This window comes from Clytia hemisphaerica, unplaced genomic scaffold (assembly GCF_902728285.1).
Source record: "Clytia hemisphaerica strain Z4C2 unplaced genomic scaffold, Clytia hemisphaerica genome assembly, whole genome shotgun sequence".
In the NCBI taxonomy this organism is placed as follows: Eukaryota; Metazoa; Cnidaria; class Hydrozoa; order Leptothecata; family Clytiidae; genus Clytia; species Clytia hemisphaerica.
This window is the reverse complement of record NW_027103394.1, coordinates 170,685-193,502: the sequence shown is the minus strand read 5'-3', so window position 1 is coordinate 193,502 and position 22,818 is coordinate 170,685. Positions and strand designations below refer to the sequence as shown.

General features: G+C 34.6%; 2 protein-coding genes across 2 annotated transcripts; both read right to left on the bottom strand.

Annotated features, from left to right (window-relative positions):
- Positions 1–211: 211 nt before the first annotated feature.
- On the bottom strand, positions 212–3,869 carry LOC136824870 (uncharacterized). The gene is made up of 4 exons (XM_067080854.1): positions 3,676–3,869; positions 1,658–1,843; positions 1,230–1,370; positions 212–521 (listed from the first exon to the last, which is right to left on the bottom strand). Exons 1-4 carry the CDS (start codon positions 3,745–3,747, stop codon positions 267–269), a joined length of 654 nt encoding a protein of 217 aa, XP_066936955.1. The 5' UTR covers positions 3,748–3,869; the 3' UTR covers positions 212–266.
- Positions 3,870–8,782: 4,913 nt separating this feature from the next.
- Positions 8,783–12,120, bottom strand: LOC136824869 (uncharacterized). The gene is made up of 4 exons (XM_067080853.1): positions 11,821–12,120; positions 10,541–10,726; positions 9,949–10,101; positions 8,783–9,205 (listed from the first exon to the last, which is right to left on the bottom strand). Exons 1-4 carry the CDS (start codon positions 11,878–11,880, stop codon positions 9,059–9,061), a joined length of 546 nt encoding a protein of 181 aa, XP_066936954.1. The 5' UTR covers positions 11,881–12,120; the 3' UTR covers positions 8,783–9,058.
- Between the last annotated feature and the right edge of the window lie 10,698 nt (positions 12,121–22,818).

The following is a 22,818-nucleotide window of genomic DNA, read 5'->3' as shown; positions in this document are numbered from 1 at the left end:
CTTTTGACCAATAGCGTGGAAGCTTTGTTCGAAAAAGTGCGATCAAAGCGCGCGCAAGTGGAGACGCCTTAAGTTACGTTATTTCCACGTAACTAAAGCAACAAAGTTGAAACTGTTTCATTTATTTTCACTTTTTTGGGTATTTTTGATTTCTAAAGAAATCAGAGATCGAAAAGCGTTTAAAGGTTCTTAACTCGTCTTGGCCATCAAAGGAGACTTATATTCTTAATAAAGTTTGTTTTTTCATAGACTTTTAAATTATATTATTATTGTTTGGAGGGTTGCTTGGGAGGTCCAGTGTCTGGTTTGTTGGGAGGTCCAGTGTCTAGTTTCTTGGGAGGTCCAGTGTTTGGTTTGTTGGGTGTTGTATCTGCTGCCGGGCTTGCCAACATTGCTGTTCGTTCTGTAGGTCCATCCTCGTGTGCCGTAACCTTTGGTGGTTTTCCAAGACCTTTATTTCTTTGTTGAATATGCAAGATACCATCTACCAAGAAGATGACAGATGAAACTATCCCGAATGCCTGAGTAAAATGGAAAAATCGCGTTAAAAAAAGTAAGTTCCTTGCCTGATAGCATATCCATTGGTGATAATTTTCTTACACACACAGTTAAAACTCTCAAGGTATCATTTGAAAAAATAGATAAACAAAAACCCTTAACAAGTGATTTAAACCTCCGTAATTTGATATTTCTATTTTCAATACAAGGTGATGTGCTACAATGTTAGGGGTCCCAATTTATTTGCAGCGATACGCAGTTTTACGAGGAAAATGCGGTCTTATTTTCGCAACTCTCCAGCTTTGCTTGCTAGGTGTAAAATGGTCGCCATCTAGTTTCAATCAGACTACTCCTCGCTAATTTTCCAACACGAACATTCATGAAAAAAATCCAAATTAGGGATATTGAAAATCCTCTCTTAACACTTATAAAGTCACGTTATGTTATACACGCTTTTTTTTTAAGAAACACACTTTTAAGAAACACGAGGCTCAGAATGCTTAAAAACTAAGAAACATCTAAGAAACATCTAAGAAACATGCTGAGGCTGAGAATAAGAAATTAATTCGGTTTTTCTTAAGAACCTTCCAATCCAGCCTTCCATGAGGCTAATTATGTCAAACAGTTTAGAAACATATAAGAAACATTTAAAGCTCAAAATGCCGATTTCTTAAGAAACATTGAGGCTGCTTGGTAAAACTAGTTTCTTAAAAAAAAGAAAAAACGTGTACCATAGCACATTCCAATACTTCGGAGGGACATTCATGGTTCGGAATATCGTTGCAATGTCCAATCGATTCGGTTTGGTTGAGGAGAAGCAAAATGGAAGCAAGCAAAAGTAAAACATACAGAAGCAAGTGAACCACTCCATACTGAAAAAAAGATTGAAATAAGCTTTGAAAATCATCAACTTTTCACAGGTTAGGTTTTGCATGTGAAGTCAATTTCAGACATAAACGAACAAAAAAATCTTTTCTTTCCATCAAATTTCTGTCCTTCAAGTCATAAAAAGTATTTTAACTTTTTGTTGTTTTTGCAAACCTTAGAGGGACTCGGCAAGGAAAAACGATCATTACCATATACCCGGCACCTTTTTTTGTCTAAGTACCGCACTCCGGATATTATCTAATTCATGATGACTATTGGAAGTATTACTCACTGAAACCATACGCCTTGGAGGGGTGATTCTATAACATTTCCATATGAGGTACGCCAAAAACCATATGATCACAAAAAACGAAGCAAAAACGTGTATTGCGAAAAAGAAAATGTTCCGAGGATCCATGTAGGTTATCATGCTATCGAAATAAGTGAATATGCATGCCCAAGCAATACCCAACGAAACCTGCAAAAATAATGAGAAACGATGGTTTGCAATGAGTTTAGAAACACATGCCAATTATTCACTAACTTTTCTTTCATTATAGTTTCTCATCCTGGGCAGGGCAGAATGGCTTTTCAGTCTTATTGGAATTATGAGCTTTCAGATCCTCAAATGCTAAAAGTTGAAAGTCGAATATTGAAACTCAGAGTCTTTTATAAAACTCTTGATAAAAAAACGTATTGTCAATATTTCAATTTTTACTTACCTTATCGGCCCTTTTTACGCTGGTCCTTATTGGCGTTATTCTTGGGTCCCAGTGGGGGCACTCATATGATCTGGCCTACGTCATATGCCGCGCTTAAGGGTGGGGTTTTTCAGCATCACAAAATGCACTGTAAGGGTGTGTTTCTGTGAGATTGCACTGCAAGGGTCGAATTTTAAAACAAATTCAAAATAAAGGTCTTTACTTCTCGTTTGTTTGAAAAAGTTTCTATTGTCTGATAATTACAGTTACAGGGTAAACCAAGAGAAAATGCACTGAAAGAGTACCTTTTCAGCCATATTGAACTGCACTGTAGGGTAAGATTTTGAAAAGCAGATTTTGCGCGGCACATACCGTTGTTTCGAAATCGAGTGCCCCTTGGCTCGTGCGTAATAAGAGCCGGTGTTAGAAGGACCGGCGTAAAAAGGGCCAAAATTTTGCAATTTTTACCTAAAAGCGGCGTTGGTTTTGACCATTTTTTCTCAATTTAAAGGATTTTAGGCATAATTAAAGGATGAAAATTATCCATTTTTTTACTCTATTATCCAAAACTTCACGAAAATCAATGATTTTCAATAGAATTTTCAACAGGTTTAATACTGAAAGATGACATTTTAATGTAAATTTTAGTTAATACTTTTTAAGAGTCATTTTTTCTATGAGTCTTCAGGGTGTGATTCATTGATTTCTCAGATTTTGCTGAAATTGGAAAAATGGAGATTTTTTCAGGGAGTAACTCGACCCAATGGAGAGTCTTTCCTGAGAATTTCAGGAAATTCTGGTGTTGGCATCAAAATATATGCCCCTTTGAAATTAGCTGATCTTTGCGAATTTTCTGTGAAATCGCAACTTTGACCGCCATTGTGAATTCCAATATGGCAGAAGAAAACCTAAAAACTGGTTTTCTGAAAATTATTCCACCCAAAGTTTCATTTTCATTTAGTTGTGAGGTTTTTACACTCCTCACCAGTGCACAATGAAGACATTTTTCTGGCCTTAAACTCAAATTTTCGGGTTTTCGGAGCACTCTGCTGGGGGTCCTAAAAATGTTTTTAGAAATTTTCTGGACCCAAATTTTTATTTCTCTTAATCTACATAAAAAGTTGAACAAAATCTGAAAAAAATCAGTCCCTGAAACCAACTAGATGAGAAATTATTTATTATTGGATTTTGCACCTTACAGATTTTCAAAAACTTGGGGGCGGAAATTGCTCAAAAGGCAAATTTTCAAAACCCCATATCTTGAGAACCGCTTGAGATATGAAGCTGAAATTTTCAGGATCTTCTTTTCTCATCAAAGGGATCATTTGAGCAAAATTTTAGCAAAATCTGAGACATCAATGAATCAAATCACACCTTGAAGAATTTGAAGATTTTTAAAAAAAATGGCTCTTAAAGTTTTGAAGCTTGAATTTACAAGCGTTATTTACGATCCTAATTGGCGTAAGCCCCAAATTAGGCTGTGGCGGAATAAGAGCCGGTGTTAAATTAGGGCCGGCGTAAATAGGGCCGATAAGGTAATAAGATATATACTCGAATATAATTTGGGGCTCGAGTACAGAAGTAGAAGAATAGATTTGAATTTTCTTACCAACTCTAGACATTTGAGTACACCAAAACATATTTTGATCAAATCCAAACTTTTCAATTCTGAGGGTGCCATTTTGTTTAGTTATCGTGTCTGAGCAACTGCCACAAGTACTCTCAGGTGCCAAATAAACAACGCCCTCCCCCCGCTTTTTAAATATTTATTTCTCCCTATTTTGTTAATATTTGAAAACATCATCTAAAAAGCCTGGTTATTCCTACACAAAAAGTTAAGGATCGGTACAGGAAAAGCCCCCTTATAGCTTTGAACCGCCCCTAAAAGCCAAGTATGAATAGGGTTAGAGATCTATCACTGTGAAAAAATATTCATTCAAAAAATACAGCCAAAAACTTCTTTCTTTTTTCCTTGCTGACTTTGTATGATTTTTTTCACAGTGCTGAAGACTTTCTATTGTGAAAAAGTTTTTGACAAATTTATTTCTATAGCCACCGCTGCATGCAGATTATTGAGACAGTCTTTGCCTCTCTTAACTGTAAAACAAATTTCCAACTTTCCTAAATCAAAATCTATAAGAGTTTTTATTTCGGATGAATTTTAATATGCAGAATTTGCTGGAATTTGCGGAATTTTCCTTTTTACCTATTTTGGAAAATAAGGAAAAACGCTCATAACTTTTCATCAACAAAAGTTACAGTAACAAATTGTTGCAAAATTGGTGCAGTACTTATTTTATCAGTTTGAACAAGTTTGATACAGTCCTTATTTGAAAAGAACTCCCAAAAACTTCTTGAAAAACGCCTTGAAAAAACCTACCAAAATCATGATTTTTCGCCTTAAAACTGTTGGTTTTCAATTTCATGGTTACAACATGCAAATTAAAAGCAGCACCATTAAAGTGACAAGTTAATTGAAGCTTTTTGAAGTTTCATCAGCAGAAGACCAACATGCATGGCCACACAGCAGGAATGTTTCAAGGTTTAAAACTTTTTGCATCTCACTCTTCTTTTATTTGAATTTGTATCCCATCAGAGGCCATCAGACATTAGGCAGCTGAGAGTCCCATCTTAAAGCATATATACTCGTCTTAGAACTGCTTGGAAGCCACCTTTTAACAAGTGAATTCAAAAGATAACTTTCTTCGAAACGATCGCTTGTCCTGGCTTGTCAATAGTCAATAGTCAAATGGCCAAGCAAGGATATGCAGTCCTTAAGTAAATTGACAAACCGTTTCCTACACTTCTATGACCTATATACTATTTGAGGAAGGTATGTAGCTCCCGTTATTGAGTTGAAAAACGGGGGAAATCTAATGTATCATGGTGAATCAATATCACAACATCCCTTTTACAGCCTTTATCCCACCTTCTTTCAAAACTCTGCTGGTATGCCAAACTATGAACAAAGTAAGAAAATCTAGATTGCAAAACTTTAATGTTTTCATTTCTAAATAAAAAATGAACACACAAAAAGCAAAGCCAAGCAAACAAATAAACCAAACAGTCTCCCAACTCCATCGTTCATTCATTCTTTTTTACACTATTTTTAGTCGACAATGAAAACTGAAAAAACATAAACATTCGAAATCTTTTTTAAAACGTTCGAATGTCAAGATTCGAAACTGTTTCGAAACAATGGAATGACTTCTTTTTTCTTCGTCAAAAAGAAACACGGTTGTGAGGGAAAGCAAAAAATCTACCGTGGCGTGAGGGGGCGTTCACGGGGTGGTGCAAGGCTGACTAGGGTGTGGCGGCTCTCAACGGTGGGCGGCGTTGGTTGGCAGCTCATTGCTTTAGGTTTGCGATGTGTGACGTGTATGTCCATGCCAAAAATAATCGACCCTTAAAGAGAGGATTGACGTTTTTGGGGCCCTTTTAGGCAGACTTTTTCTCAAGTCAAAATTTTTGTCGATTTTCACTAAATTTTCATCCCTTTCAGAGATTCGATTTGTTTTTTAATAGATTTTGTACTGAGAGACTTCGTTCAAGGGTGGGGAGAAGGAACCCTTATGGCTCGCACATACCTGGCACCAATTTTGCCTATAAGAGAGGTGCGTCTCACTAGTATAGTAAAACATCAGACGGACACTCGTTGTCGGACAAAATCTATTTCGGAAAACTGGCGCAACCTTTGATTACATTGTACACCCCCTTCTCACTTAACCGGTGAGATATTTTCCAGCCAAGTGGAGGTAAACATTAACGGGCTAAAAATCGATGGGGATTGGATATTCCCATGTTTTTATGGCGGCGTATTTGAGTTTCATATCATTTTCGAATCAGAAAACTCAGTTGGGATGGAAAAAATAGCAAAATATTTTACAGTAGCGAGAATTTGCTTATCTGATTATTTTCAGCGGGGACAAAAATTAGAGTATAATTTTCCACTCGGGATATTTTTGCAATTTTTTCAGCGGGAAGGGTTCCCAGTGGCTCTGTGAGAAAGGGGTGTTTTTGTCGGTATTTTAGCGTCTGACTAGAAAGTGCCGGACTTCTGAAGAACCCCTGCCTAAGTACCCCTGCATTCACAGTAGACAGCTGGAAAGTATCAACACAAGGGCTCTTTAATATCTGTTCTGAGGCCATAGAATAACTATCTTTTGCGAGGAAATCGCAGAATGTGATTAAATGCTGTCTGTTCTTGATTTTTAGAGTTGTTCTAATCTAAATTAGCCCTTGGCCCCGAAGGGGATGCCTAGATCTTCAAAGTCCCTCCTAATATCACAATATTTAATTTGAGTTCCATTTAGGGGTTACAAAAAAACTCCCTAGAAGGTTAAGTTTTAAGAAAAGTGTCCCGGCTCGTCCCGGCTAGGGTTTTTCAGTTTTTGCATCGATTTTAGACCCTAAAATCCGGCCCTTGGCGATTACAGTATAGCTGTTGTTTACAAAAAACCCTAGATATAAAAGACCTTGGTACTTAGGCAAAAATTGGTGCTGGGTATGTGCGTGTCTTAAGGACTCAAGGGTCGGGTTTTCACCTTTCAAAGTCAACTAAGGTTTACAAAATTCTGAAAATCTTAGATTAGCCTAAGGATCAGTGTTTTTCACAAAGTCTAGACAAAGGAGAGTGAAAAGTCAAGAAAGTAGAGAAGATTTTTTTAAAGTCTTGGAGAATTTTTTTGAAAATCGACAAAACTTTTGTGAAAAGATCTTTCTAAGGATCACTTTTTTAGCAATTTTGTCTTCTTAGGGGTCACCTTTTCAGCGAAAAACAGTAATTGACTGGTGGGAACGTCGAGCGATGGGTTTATTTTGTTTACCAAAAAGATGGAAATTCAGAAAATCACGGATAAATTTTAGATATATTTCTACATAAAAATAAGACTAAATAACAAAACACACATTCTTTGACACATGTCTTTCCTAACAGAACAAAGCTAACGAAAATTATTATAAACAGTAAATTTTTGTCAACTGCTGCCTTCTAAGAATATAATAAACTTTTTAACAACTTACAATATACAAATATGAAAAAGAACTGGGATACTCGGGTAAATTAATGCTTGTCCAAATTTTCGTTAATTCTTCGGACCCATCATCACCCCTCCTAGCATAATAAATTATACCTTAAAAGAAGCGCATTACGATGTAGAACTTGTTTTTTAAATAACTCCAGTTTGGCTAATGGTATGAACATGAAATTTGGACCAAAGTTGCATATCAGTAATAAAAACATTTTTGCATTATCATTTTTTTCAAATTTTGCTGACGTCAGCACTTTATTGCAAATTTTCGTATTTTGCTGATTTCTGCTGACGTCAGCAAAATTTGAAAAAAATGATAATGCAAAAATGTTTTTATTACTGATATGCAACTTTGGTCCAAATTTCATGTTCATACCATTAGCCAAACTGGAGTTATTTAAAAAACAAGTTTTGCTGACGTCAGCATTTTTTGGTTTTTGCGGTTTTTCGCAAAATTGGCAAAACCTAAATTTAAGTAACAGCGATTCTCATGTTCTACATCGTAATGCGCTTCTTTTAAGGTATAATTTATTATGCTAGGAGGGGTGATGATGGGTCCGAAGAATTAACGAAAATTTGGACAAGCATTAATTTACCCGAGTAGTGCATAATGTTCCCAAAAAAATACATTTATCAAAAGTGTTGACATCTGCATATTGAACATCAAATAATTTTAAGGAGGTATTCTTCACACTTACACCACGATACACCCATGTTATGATCTATTTACATTATATCTGCTACATAAACGCATAATTATCAGAACATATATGTTAATACAACGGATTAGAATAGGTGGATTAAGAACTCATAGAAAACACTCCTCGTTAGGTTATCAAACTTTTTTACGAGTTTGCTAGCAATTAAAACTTGATAAGTTGTAAAAAAGTTGTAAAAAATCATTACTTTCAACATTTTTCATTGGTCATTACGTATCACGTGGTACATTTTAAATAAGAAAATGCACTTTTTTAGCCCTTTCTATCCAATGCAGAAATTAGCCAAATAATTTGAAATTTATTTTCCTAATTCTAAATACAGTCTTCTTTCACCAGTATGCAACCCATTCGTGACCCATCGATAGTTTCTTAGTTATAGACCATACGTTAATTTTCACTTATCTGAAGATTGCCATTGACAAAAGATTAAAAATTTACATTAAAACTGGTCTAGCGTTTGTTGATGCTAAAACTTAAGTGCAGGATTTAAAATATTTGCAAAATCATCAAAATTGATCGAATCATAGGACAAATTCGTTTTCGAAACTGTATAAATTGGAAAATTGTTCTTATAAAAACAATGAAAAAACTAAACGAGGAGTGCGCAGAGTCATTTACAGATTTTTCTTGTAACAATGAGAAGACAATGGATCTCTCTTGGGAGCAACGAGAGAAGTTAATCCACCTATTCTAATCCGTTGGTTAATATAATAAAAAGCCTAGTGAATTTGAAAAAAGAAAGAATAGAAGTTCTGTTTCCCAGAAGAATTGCTCACGATTACGCAAAAAAAAAAACAAACTTTCACGTTCACGTAACTCTTTTCTATTGACGCTATACACACCGGTGTCACAGACCTGGTGGAGCCCTAAACCACTGGAAAATCTTTGCTTAAATCTTTTTCCCGATGTTTGAAAATGCTCCGCCGGGGCTGTGAGATAGGGTATTTATACCATAGAAAAACAAAGTTATTTCTCACGAAAAACATCTGTTAAAATCTATTGCCATTTAGACAATTAGTTACAGTAAAGTCTCCATAAATCGAATCCGTACGGGGGAACACAAATTTTTCAATGTTTAGGAAATTTGGAGTCATGGAGATTGGCTTATAAAGCAGTGTTAAGTGAAGGGACCACAAAACTTTTTCGCATTAAGATGTTCGAATCTTAGAGGTTGGAGGTAAGGTAGACTATGCTGTATATATCAAATACTGAAAAGTAGAAAGGGTATATACAATATTTTTATCTATTTCTTTGTTGTAGTTGTTGTCGTGACAACAGTTCTCTTGGTTACGACGCCACCACTGCTCGAGGATGCCATTACAGAATTTCGTTGTTGAATGTGCAAGATACCATCCACCAAAAATACAACAGATGAAATTATTCCAAATGCCTGAATTTGGTGAAAATAAATGAGGGTCAATAAATATCTATCAATAAGTATCTTTTAATAGCTCAGAAATATTCTTTATCTTCCAAGCCCCAGGTGAATGTGTATACGTTTACAATTAACTAAATAAATGAGTGTCAGACAGGCTATATCGCCTAACCACTTGACTAAGAAGGGAATAAACCGTATATATTGTAACCGAGTATGAAAATATCTTAGTACTGAGAAATTTCAAATTAGGTTGTCAGAAAAATGTTGTGCACTGGAAATTAAGGCAACTGAAAATAATTAGAAAACCCATGATGAACTTAACTGTCTTTTTTTAGGCAAACGTGCATTTTATATATCAATACAGGGGGGTTGGGCGAACATTTCCAGGGGGTAATTTGAGCAGGATTTCCAGGGTACTAAAAGAGTGTTTTTTTTCAGTTTTCCAGGGGGTCAAAATTCTGAAAAGACTGAATTCATATCGTCTAGTCACTTTAAGGTACGAACTAAATTTTTCCAACCAACTGTTTATTTTTTTGCAATTTACAAATTTGCACATTTTCAGGGGGTAACCACGCATTTCCAAGAAATGTTTATTGACTTGAAGAGGTCCACCCCTGTATAGAAATTTGGAATGGTCCAATATATCTCAAACAAAAGTATAGAATGTCCTCGTTTTCGTGTCATATTTTGTCAAAACGGAGATTTTTCGGATTTTTGAGATGTTTTCCTATGTAAATGCTGAAGTCAATACTTACCACAGCAGCTTCATATTTGGCGATATTACAAGTGTAATATTTGTTAAACCGACTCAAATAATCACACGCTTTTCTTGTATCGGCAGCCAACTGTGCACACAGGGCGCCAGAGATCAGCAATAAAGCGAACCAAATCAAATGTATGATACCATACTGAAAGGAAAAGAAAAGAAATTTATCACAAAGATATATGGTTAAAAGAACGACAAGTTACAAATGCGTGTTATAATACAGGATCCTTTAGAGAACAGACTGCGGTTGTAAAACTTAAAGGGATAATCAGATGGTCTAAGATTTTTTAGGCTGAAGAACCCTCTGTGGTTTTGAGTACAATCGCCAAGTGTTTTTGTCTTTAACTATATTCTAAAGTCGAGATATCACAATCTAAAATTCTGAAAATGGGTTCTTACCACGGTTCTTACGTTGAAATTCTATTGTTTATTACTGAAAGTCAAAAAACTTGTAATTTAATTATCTCGACTTTGGAAACATTTAGGCAAAAATATTTTGAGGTTTTGCTCAGGACAAAAGCAGGATTCCACATGCCAAATATCTTAAACCATCTGATTATTTCTTTAAACTGGACACTTACCACAACCATTTTGTTGGAGATGTTGACAAGATGACATTGCGATAACAAATAGCCAAAAAACCAAATGATGACAAAAACCCAGGCCATGATATTCATAGCTACGAAGAAACTATTCTTGCTTGAAAGATAACTCAAATTTCCATTGTAATAATCCACCATACACGCCCAAGCGATGAGAAGAAAGAACTGAAAGTGAATAAGAATTAAGAGAAAATGAACGTTTTGTAATATTGATTATGTGAAAGAATTTTGAGATTTAAATCGATTGCAGAGAATTTGTACATGAACTTCGAGAAATATAGCATTAAGCCTTTGGTTTTTTTCTTTGAAATTTCAGGGCTTAATTTTTAAAGATGGCTGTGTGGTCATGATAGAAAATTGAATCTACCTCGTTTGCAAAATATTGCTTTAGATTCCAAGAGGAGTTCATAAAAGATGTTTAACTCTATTTATGAAAGTAACCATTAAAAGACTCAGTGGATTTAATCACCTAGTTAATGGCTTTCAAAACGAGGTAGTCATTACACTCAAAATAATTTACGAAAAGGCCTATTTGCTACCGTGAAAAGCACAGCTCAAAATCATATATTTACGCTGTGCCGACGAATCGAGATTCTATTCATCGCGCAATCAGCCAAGACAAAAGTAACCATGACGACCATCCAAGATCTTGGATGAGCGTCATAGTCGATATTTTTATTCCCGTCGTTGAAAACACAACTTACAAAAAGTCATCAATGCTTTGTAAAAAGAGTCAGTGATAGAGAATCATAACATAAAGTCTGTCTACTATTTCGATTCAATGATTCAATTAAAGTGACATTTCCATAATTAAAAGTTTAGTAATTACTGTTATACATTTGGGGATTATCATGTAAAAGATTTCTTTCGAAATAAACTCATTTCAATTACACTTGGAGGTTTCTGGGTAATTCGTAAATAGTAAACTGCATACTGATACAGTCTGCTAGACATTAATATGGTAATATTTGCTCTTCATCTTTGATTTTTTCTACAGTGATTAGATTGACACATGCGCGATAAAATTTCTATTATTTGTCTTCAGAGGTTTACTATTTTCTTTGAAAACTTAACCTCTGATACTCAGGGTAGCCTATTGCTATACAGAAGAAATCTGGCTCTGACTCTTTTCTGCAATATGGTTAGCGAGGGGCTAGCCCTTCTTATAACGGTATGAAGAGTCCCAATTACGAACGTTTTGTTGAAAGATTTCCCGTGCTAATTGTTACCCATTTTACGAAAGAATCCAATATACTTACAAATTCGATAATTTTCAAAATACCAAAGTAGGATTTGACGTAATTTGTATCCAAACCCATGCTTATGTTTTACTTCTCGTAATCAAGTGTTATCTCCAGTAATGCTAAATTAAAGAAAAGAATCTTTTCCAGCTTTTCCAGCTTTCAGTCTTATTCGACCCTGATTTTCACTAATAGTACTTTATACTCTTTTCTTGAAAAACTTGGTTGTTAAGTAAAGAATTCTAAACTGGATTGAGCTTCAAAACATATCCATAATGCCTTTTTCGGCGCAGTTATTTGTATTTAGTATATAAGTTGAACCTATTTGATACTTTTTTTGAAAGCATACTTTCTTTAAAGGTTGTTAAATCAAAGTTTCTTACATTTAAAAGTATTTATTATCATAGATTTAGGTGTCATAAAATCACCAGTTAGCCAAGAAAGGTACTAGACTTTTGGATTTATGTTTTTGAGGGTTTTTTGGTAAAGAAGGGTTGAACATTCGGCAATAAAACAGTTTTTAAAAGATAGTTTATGATTTCAAACAAAAATTTCGTCTACAAGACCTTTAACTGAATGTTTTCTTATAAATGATCTAACATGTATTTATTTGAACGAAGAAGGGTTGAATTAAAGTTTTATTTTACTACTAAGGTATTAAACACTGTATGGATTTTAGTATGTAAATGTTATGTCTCTAACGGCAACAGTAGAATGTTTAACATTTCGTGATTTGTGTACATGAAAAGTCTCACTTTATAGTAGGAACCATTAAACCATTAAACTTTAAATTTAAGGCCTAGGGACAGGAGAAGTCTTGAAACGCTTGCGTCCACGTCTCTCCACCCCATTCCTCTTTCTACCAATAAAATATTTTTGCAGCCAAAGCCCAACAAAGTCTTCCGTGTAATATTGTAGAATGAAAGACTTGTATATGGGAGTGAGCTTTTTACACCAGCTTCATTAAACTAATTTAATCAAACTAATTATTTACCTAATTTAATTAAACTAATTAAATGACTTTCTGTTATTCTACAATATTACATGGAAGGCTTGTTGGATTTTGGCTGAAAGAAAAATTAATTATTAAAAGAAAAATTAATTATTAAAAGTAGTTTTTTGAAATCATCAACATATGAAAAATATGAGCAATCTGATTGGCTAACGCATTTATTGCTGTATTTGATATTGTACCATAGATAAAAGATAACGTTCAAAAAAGGGGTCTGGTAAGCGATAGCCTGGAGATCCATTATTTTTACTCACGAAGTCTTGAATATGAAAGAATATTTCAAGAGCATGAAATTTTGGTTTCTGAACGTTTTTTTATAAGAAAAAAACGACTAATTTTAAAAGATCGTCACTATACTCTTGGGGCTTAGTTAGGTCTTGTACGCGCATCGGTGTATAGTCATTTTTTCTTTTGATCATGAAAGTATAGTCCTTGAAGAGTCAGAAAACGTGTGTGGCGTTATTTGGACCAGGCACAAATTTCCATAATGGCGGATTTTAGATTTTCAATCCTTTTTAGCCCTCTTGCTTGATAAAAGATTTTTTTAACTTTAAACATAGACATATTATATACCAATCGATCACAAATTTTATGCTGATTAAGAAAAATGTCAGAACCATGGTCTGAAATATTTGTTACCTGGAGATATGACGCACTTTCGATTTTGGTTTTTTGAAATGACTGCTTTTAGTTCCAAATTTGCGTGGCTGTAACATTTGATTGGCTTACTTGATTTACTTGAAATTTTCGGAGGATCTTGCCTATCGTTCAAATAATAAAATTCAGGAAAATTTATTTTTCTACATTTCTAGAAAACGTACATTTCTTAGAAAACGTACATTTCTTAGAAAACGTAAGTACTTCGTATCTCTTGCTAACGAAATTTTCAGACCGTGGTTCTGACCTTTTTCTTAATCAGCATAAAATTTCTGATCGATTGGTATATGATATGCAGGGTTTTAAGCTCAAAAAATAATAGCAGAGCCTAGGAACCCATGTGACTAAAGAAAATTTTGAATCCGCCGTTATGGATTTTGAAATTCATGTAGAAAAATACCACTAGTAACATAACTTCTTGGTAATCTTAAGGGCTATTTAGACTACACAATGGTGAGCAATATTCGACGATATAATTTGGGGACCGTAATGTACGCAGTAAACAACAGGTCCCCTATCTTAAAAATTAGTTTTCGTTCTGTAAACAATCCCCCATATTGTTGGAATATTGAAAATCGAGTTGACAATATATTGCAGACACCTTTTCAATATATTGCCGGCACTCATCAATATATTATCGATATATTCTTATCGATATATTGCCTGCGACAACAAATTGTGTAGTGTATAGACCGATATATTAACCGACAATATATTGTGTAGTGTATGTAGCTCTTTACTCATCACAGATTTTACTAAGTGCTCTTTCAACGCATCCTCTTTAAATCTACCAACATTATTTATCCGCCTATTTTCAACGTTGAAGACTTTACAGCAATCAAATAGTCCAGAATGCTAGTCTGTTTTATGTTAATTATCTCACTAAGCGTTGTAGTTTTAATCAATGTCAACCAATAATTAAAGATTAAGCGACCGTTTTTACAATTCAAATGGAATTCATTTAAGACCTGCATGCTGTTATTAGCGTCAGTATGGTTTGTTTGATAATCGGATCAGAAATATTGTTCTTTATCAATAGATCTTATCGGAGTTTTGGTTTTTCTAAAAACGCGATGCATTGTGGGATTGCTTCGGGAGTATTACAATAGAAATCTCTTAAGAATTCCTCGAGGGAATTCTATTGTAATACTCCCGAAAAAATCCCACAGTGCATCGCCATTTTAGAAAAATACAAAATTAATCTAGAATGTTCCTTAGTCAGCTTACCTAATTAGTGCTAGAGAAAATAATACACATGACGCACAGATTAACTTAAAAACTGCTAAGATGGAAAAATCAATTTTGATAGCATTAAGTACAGTTGATGCTCTCTAATTCGATTGTCAAGGGGAATCAAGTTTCCATCGAATAAGGAAGCGTATCGAATAGTAGAGTGTCGTTTATGACTCTTTCTTGTTGACGGTGACTTTCAATATTATCGAATAATGGAGCGTATCGAATAATAGAGCGACTTATAAGAAAGCGTATTAGTGTATTTTATAAGAAAGCGTATTAGTGTATTTTAACTGTATTATCTTTTTGGCCAGCGACCATTATCTTTCCAATCTCCCTAGCTGAAAGTGATAGCTACTTTATTACAAGTTACATAAATATTTGGACGATATTTTTGATTGCCACAAGACCGTTACTAGACCCTTTGACATATTGTTTTTGATTAAAAGTTTTGTTTAAAAAAAAGAGTGATATCCTTTGCTTACTCGTCAAGTTTAATTCACAAGCTTTTTCACATTTGATTGACACGGATGTGGAGCAAGATTGGTCCGAAAAAGGAAAGAAAAACATCTTTTTGCTTATACCAGCATATTAACAATAGGCATAATTATTTTCTAATTCGTACCTTAAAACGAAAATAACATATTTATTTCAATGTAACCGAAATAACATTGGTTGCAAACTTTTCAAAATTGCATGAAAAAATATTCAAAACAAGCTCTGAAAACTCCTTTTTTTACTAGAACAAATATGGTTTTAATTGGACTTGGAGAGTTTGGGTGACAAGTCCAGAAGCCAAATCCACTCGGCATTGAAGATAATATGATTTTTTTTTGTCTTCAGGTCTCTTTTTTGTCTAAGATTGAAGATTCGATGAGTTTTGCTCTTCAACTTTTTCGAGAAGACATCCAATTAGACCATATTTGAGATGATTAAATCAATTAAAAACAACCTTTCAGAGCTCTCTGGTACACCCACCACCTGTGTGGCTGAAGTTCACTCGTTTCAGGGGGGGGTTCACTTTTACGGTATGGGCCTATTTATCCCCGTTAAATCGGTATTACGAGAGAAAAACGACGGGATTACGGTATTTCATTTTCTACCGGTATCGGTAAATTGCCTGTTTTTCTGTCGGTATTTCGATATTTTTATCAATAAAAAACGGTATTTCGGTATAAAACTATTTACCTTTTAGTTTCTTCATGAGTTTCAAGCAGAAAAAAATTCAAAAAAGAAAAGTCTATTCCGCTATTTTAACCAGTAAAATTTTCTTGCTCGCTTTGCTGGCACAATCTCAGATGTCCTATTGACTTATTCTTATGGTGAGGTTATTCAAAATAAGCAAAACGTTACGATATCTAAACAAATATTTTCGTTATTTATCTGCGGGCGCATTTTTTAATGACAACACTTTTGTGATGCAAATACTACATCCAACGAATGAGTCTAGATAAAATTTTCTCCGTTAGCACTAAATGATATGGTCGTCTCTCCGTATTCACTTATGTTGCTACTGAGACAGTAAAGGCGGTATTTACTCCTTCAATAATTAGTAAAAGTAGGTTCTAAAAACATCTTGTGCAGCATCGAACGATTAAAAAATAATTCACATCATGATGCATATGATGCGTTTTCAGGCAATCTAGGCATTCTAAATTTCAAATTTTTTCTTGGGCGAAACTCTTGGAACGCTGCACCGGGTACGACAGGTACGTCGCTTTGCTGTACCATATTTTTCCCAACAAATGGTCAGTGTTAAAGAATATCAAAAATTGTGTCAATAACAAAGGAGAGCGAAAATTGTCGAAAAAATTTCGCGCTCGCTTCTCTCGCGTTCTTATTTTTCATTTATTTTCTTTCCTCCGATAGTGAGGTGGGGTTAAACTTTAGAATTCGCGTCCTCTAGTAGCACCACAACACCACCTCTATGAAGCCTGTGTTGAAGTTTACGGCTTCTCAGACCATGATTGGCCCAAACCACGATTTTAAATTAATTCTCAATATAAAAGACATCTTACGGGTCTGCGCTGAAGAAATTATTGCGGAAAAGGCTTAATTTTGCATTTGCCTCCCGTAACAACCAAGTAACTTTGGCGCGGTAGACCTAAAATATGGCTTTATGAAAGCTCAAATAGCTGTAAAAGTCGACGATATCGAGAATAAGGTCACAAAACTAGCAAAAAACTTCATATATTGGCGAAAATGTTTGGTATAAGAAATAGGTCAATCTGTTTAAAAGAGACCATAAAAAGGTTAAATTTAGCCCAACAATCGTTTAACCAAAGATGTAAAAGCAAAATTGGTGCGTGAACGTGAAAATGGTTTTTTTCGCGCGTGAATACGTGAATTGGCAAAAATTTGTGCGTGAATACCTGAATTGAGGCAACGATGTAAAAATAATAGATAACCAACTACCTCTAGAAGGCACTTCTCCCAAGAGAACAACCATTGTTTTCCTATTGAAATGAGCACTCCTTTAAATAGCTCTGTGTGCAGTGTGTGTTATGCTTTTAGCTAGATTTTGACATCCACTGAATTGATAGAAAATTTGAATTGTTATTTACTGCAAATTTTGGAATTTTTTTCAAAAGATAAAGGTACCAATCTTTAGACAAATTGACTACGGATCGGCCTGATACCACTTAATCTAATAATATCTAATAAAAAATTCCTTCTGTGAGGCTGCCTATAGGAAAATACACTTTTTCTAACCCAAATTTTGGAATAATATACATCACGTGATCGATTCTGTCCAATAGAAGGTTGCAAATGAAGCAAGTTTTTATTTAATTGCACTTTTTACGATGCAAAATGTCATCAATATTTTTACAACCGTAACACGGATGTTTTTTGAGAATCAAGGCAAGTTGGTTATCTATTATTTTTACATCGTTGATTGAGGGTTGACTGGGGGGCCTCATAAAGTACAAGACTTGTTTGTACAGTTTCTTATTTGTTACTACACAAATAGATTTGATAGCTGAAAATTCATTTATCATTATTTTCGAAAAAAAACTATAATATCGGTATCGGTATTAGGATACCTCCACCGACGGTATTACGGTATTTCACCCAAAATTTTGTCGGTGTGACGGTTTTTAAGACCCCTGAAACCCCCCCCATTTCAGTCATTTTTAGTCAGTGGAAGTCCAAAAATGACATGTCTGCTAGCAAACATGTAGGTGTCTTCTGACAAATAACCACTTATGGTTCATTTGGGGAATTTCCCAAGAGCAAGAGTCAAAAAAGCTTCTGCTGGTAATATTCATGAATTTTTGAAAACTCTACATACCTTTTGCTCATGATTTTACTTCTTTATCAAAATGAAATTATTTTGTATACTACCCCTGTATTCGTGACCCGGTCAGATCGGCCAACCGGTGGAAAAAATTGCAAAAAAATACCTAACTTTAGACCCAGGTAGAATAATGAGTAGACCCTGGTACTAATTAATTGAAATCCCCTAAACCATACAAATCTATTGTCTTACGCATGCGTAAAGAATAAAAAGCTGTTTAAAAACTCAGGAAAACACTGGTGCTTGCATCAGAGTTAGACGAGGATAGATCAGGAAAATCGAAAAAATGCTTGAATGTTTGATTGGTGGTCGTGCTTAATCAGCATTCTTGCATAAGCCTTATATTAGGATAGACAGGAACTAGTGGTCGTGCTAGTATTTTTGAAATTATATTAGATATTTCGATCCAATCAGAAGCTCTCTGGTAGGCTTTTATACTCTGCATAACAAGTCTGATCCCCGTTTCCAATTTAACTCGATCGATTTCAGGATGTTTATGCTGGGTAATGCGAAACTTTTTTCTCTCATCGGGCCTTTGAAATCTTCAGCAAATTCGATTGACATCAAAATATGCCATTTTTGCCCTTATTGCCAATTTTTTTGCATTCGATTGATAAAAATTTGGCAAATGTGGCAAAATTTGAGAGCCATAAATGCCAAATAAAAAAGATGTGGTGGATCTGGCGTTCTTGGCGTTTTTGGAACTTACCTCCATACTGCTCCAAACAAAACACTGTTCCCACGAGACCTGTATTCTTTTCGCTCCAATTTTGCCACTTTTGCCAAAGATTTTGAAAAATAGAATACCTTCCAATGCTAAAGCAAAACAATGCCGATCGGCAATTTGATTGGTTAAAAAAACCACCCAGGTGTATAAACACTTCGCCCTCTACAAACGCCAACAGAAAACTGCTGACGAAGCATCGCAAAAAGGAAATCATAATGGCGGCGTAGCGATGTACAAATTTACCATGAAGCTATGATCTTTTGACATTGAAAATCTGGATTTGGCAAAGTTGGTGAGTATGGCAAATTTTGAAGTCAATCGAATTGGCTACTTTTATCCTCGAAAAACGTGACGGAATTTTTTTAATTTTTCAAAAATTATGTCAAATAAAAAATTTGCACTTTTAAATAATAAGAAATGGAAAAAAAGTCAGAGTTGAAGACGTGCTCTGGAAAAATTGGTGAAAAATGAACTTCTTGCTAAAATTTTCAACATTATATTTGTGAGTCAACCTTGTTTTCTTTTCTTGGATGGAATTACATGACAAGTCCCATAACACCGTTTCCAGTTTAACTCGATCGATTTCAGGATGTTTTATGCTTGGGTAATGCGAAACCTTTTTCTCTCATCGAGCCTTTGAAATCTTTTATCCGCGAAAAAAGCATATAGATTTGGTCGGATTCGAAAATTTTCATTTTTTACGATTTGAAGTTTCAAAATCGAGATTTTCTCCATCATTAGGTTATTTTTAGCCTCAAGAAATAACTTGGTGCGTCAATGCATCAGAAACCTATTTGCAATGACAAGACATTTCATTTCCAAAACATCTTACGTGAGCTCTACGTTTGTTTAAAATTTTCAAGATTCTATAAGTTTTGTTAAAATTTCGAAGGAATGTTGAATGAAAATCGTATAAGACTTATTTTATTTCATAATTGGGGAGTTAAAGTGCCTTAAAACGGTTTTCATACCTTGTAAATCGGTTTTTGTCAAGCTTTTCTATCATTTTTAGTCCAAGTCTACCATTTTGAATGACGTAACGTTGGAAACACTCTAAAATAGAAAATAAAAAAAAGTGATGGAATTTTTTAATTTTTCAAAAATTACGTCAAATACTCTAAGGTCCCAAATAATAGGGGGTCTAAATAAAAGGGGGGGGGGTCCGAAATTTTTGCAAAATATAATAAACGGGAGGGTCTGAATAAACGGGGGGCTGAAAATCATCATCGTTTGACACGTATTTGACCTGGTTTGTAGTACTCTAAGGTCGTTCGAAATAGATTAAGTTTGATTTACACTTCAACTCAAAAACAAAAAAACTGGAAAAATTAATAACACGGGGGGGGGGGGCGTTCTTTTAAGAACGGGGGGGGTCCGAAAAATTTTCGAAAATTAATAAGCGGGTGGGGACGTTTATTCGGGACCTTAGAGTAGAAAATTTACACTTGTAAATAATAAGAAATGGAAAAAAAGTCAGAAGTTGAAGACGTGCTCTGGAAAAATTGGTGAAAAATGAACTTCTTGCTAAAATTTTCAGCATTATATTTGTAAATCAACCTTCTTTTCTTTTATGAATATATTCTAATCTCTCCTACCTTCCATTAAAAACTTCACAGAAAGATCAATTTTCTCACAAAAAAAGCATATTTTCATTCAAATATCTCGTGTAAACATATAAAGAATAAATAATAAGAAAAATTTAAAGGAATGAGAAAAGAAAAGGGAAAAGAAGACATATTTTGTAAACTGTTATGGGAATTTATAAGATTTCCCGCTAGAAAAAAAGTTTTGATTTTTATCATTCCTGGCCGGGGGGGTACTAGGGCAAGATGGATTACGGGGATGCTCCGCTGGTCTGGGTACCTTTTTTAACCTCCACGAGTCCCAGGTAGGGTCGCAAAAACACCAAAATAGAAAAATCAGTCCCTCGTAGAGTGCCTTTTTTTGGAAAATTTGGGGGAAAAGTAGAAAATTTGAGAAAATTTTGGAATTTCAGTCCCATTCAGGGTCACTTTTTTGCAAATTTCGAGTCCCACGTAAGGGTCCATTTTTCGAACCTCAGCGGAGCACCCCTGTCGGTCGACAAGGGTAGTACCCCCCCGGGCATGGCCTCGTTTTCATGCCGAGCGAGAACATCTCGAGAAGAGTGTATTATCCCATAAAATTATCCTTCCTTTATTACATAGAAAAAAGTGTAACCTAAATTTTGAAACAGTTCTTTTTAAATTTGATATATTGGTTGAGAAAGTCACGATTGTTTTAAATCAAAGAGACGGCAAAATAGAGGGACGGAATAAATTAATGTACAATCTATTTTTTTCTTTAAATCTTGGTAAAACAATTAACCTTATTAACCTTGCATTTTTTAGCTTTATTTCTAATTTCTGCAACAGGAATAAATTTTTTACATGTTCACATGTTCCATGGTGCTAAATACACATGTAATTTGTCGAATTTCCATTTGGCTTGCAAGACTGTTGTTGTGGTGGGCTGGGTCACCATCTGTGAACATAATAATGCTGTTTTTATGATAAGGACATCGTAGGTCTTGAAAAAAATTATCAACAAACCTATTAAGATGATTATTATGAGCTTTCTTTAATGCAGAAAGTTTAACAAAAAGGAACTGTAAATAGAATTGTAAATAGTATAAGTAGATTTTTTATTAAATAAAGAATCTTTCATCTTTATGCGAGTTTGTGGGAAATGATTGAACATTCTCCCGGGGGTGGGGTACTAGCTTACCGAAGAGACGAGTATGTTCGAGCCAAAAATCCAAAATCGACCCTTAGAGAGAGTAAAAATTGGTGTTTTTGGGACCCTTAGAGAGACCTTTCTCAAAATTTTTGTACATTTTTACTCGTTTTAGTCCAAATTTTAAAAAATCACGACCCTTCGAGAGAGATAACTTCGATTGTTTTGTGAATTTTGGACCCTTACAGAGACTAATTTTGCTTTTTAATGATTTTCGTACCCCTTTGAGGGACTTTTGAGGTTGTGAAAAGGGACCCTTATGGCTCGCATATACCCAGCACCCATTTTGCCTAAATGCCCCATCTCCCCGGGAGCATTCTCCAGGGAAGGTGTACTTTTACATGGATAGTGTTACTTTTACATGGATAAGACCCATGTCGGATTTACGGCTTCCCTTAGAGAAACATTTAACAAAGTCATCCCGGCCTTATTTGGTTACCTCAGGGTATGTTGTTTTTGATCTAGCTGCAAAATTAAATTCCGAAAAAACATTTCTTTCCGCGTAAATTTAGAGATTTTATCTATTAAAACATGAATGGGAAGTACACTTCTCTATGGTGTTAATTTTTCATTTTGATCGCCTCAGACAAACTAATCGTCTCCGTATAAATGGAACTATTGGAAATTGTCCGATTTTGCACCCAATTTCATTATAGGTAACTATGTCGTTTTAATGTCTTTTAAACAGAAAATAGGGGGTTTCAATCAGTTAATATTCCAATATATTTTAGTGATCGATCGCATTCACGACTCATTCCTCCGAAACAGGTGAAGACCAGCGGTGTGAACGATCCTCCTTCCACGGTTCGAATTCTTTCATTACGATCCTGCTTGCTTTGCATACGAGGAACACGAAGGAATCAACACTCCATCGAGATGGCTGATGTTGATTTCGCCGAAATGGCAAATAACTTAAACCAGAACATTTAATGCAAATCAAATTTCTATTAATTTTTATACTTTTTATCATTTATCGCATGATTATTCCGTGTGTTTTCTTTCAGCCCGGCGTGACCGCAAGGTTATGCCAAAGTCTCTGGGTCGTTTTCTTTGTATGGTTTATTGTTTTGTTTTGTTTTTCCTGTCTTACCTGTCATTCCTTTTTTGCAGTCACTTTATAGTTTATTGCATATTTGTTTTATTCTTCATTTTAATCAATGAGTTATATATATATATATATTAATAATTAAAAAAAAAAAAGATATATGTTACATTTATTTTTATCGCTGATAGGATTTCTGTTTTTGTAATTTTTTCTTTATTGTTTTTCAGGACTCTTTTTAGTTACTAATAAGGAAGATTTTAATTTTTGACATAAATGCTTTTTTTCCAGTT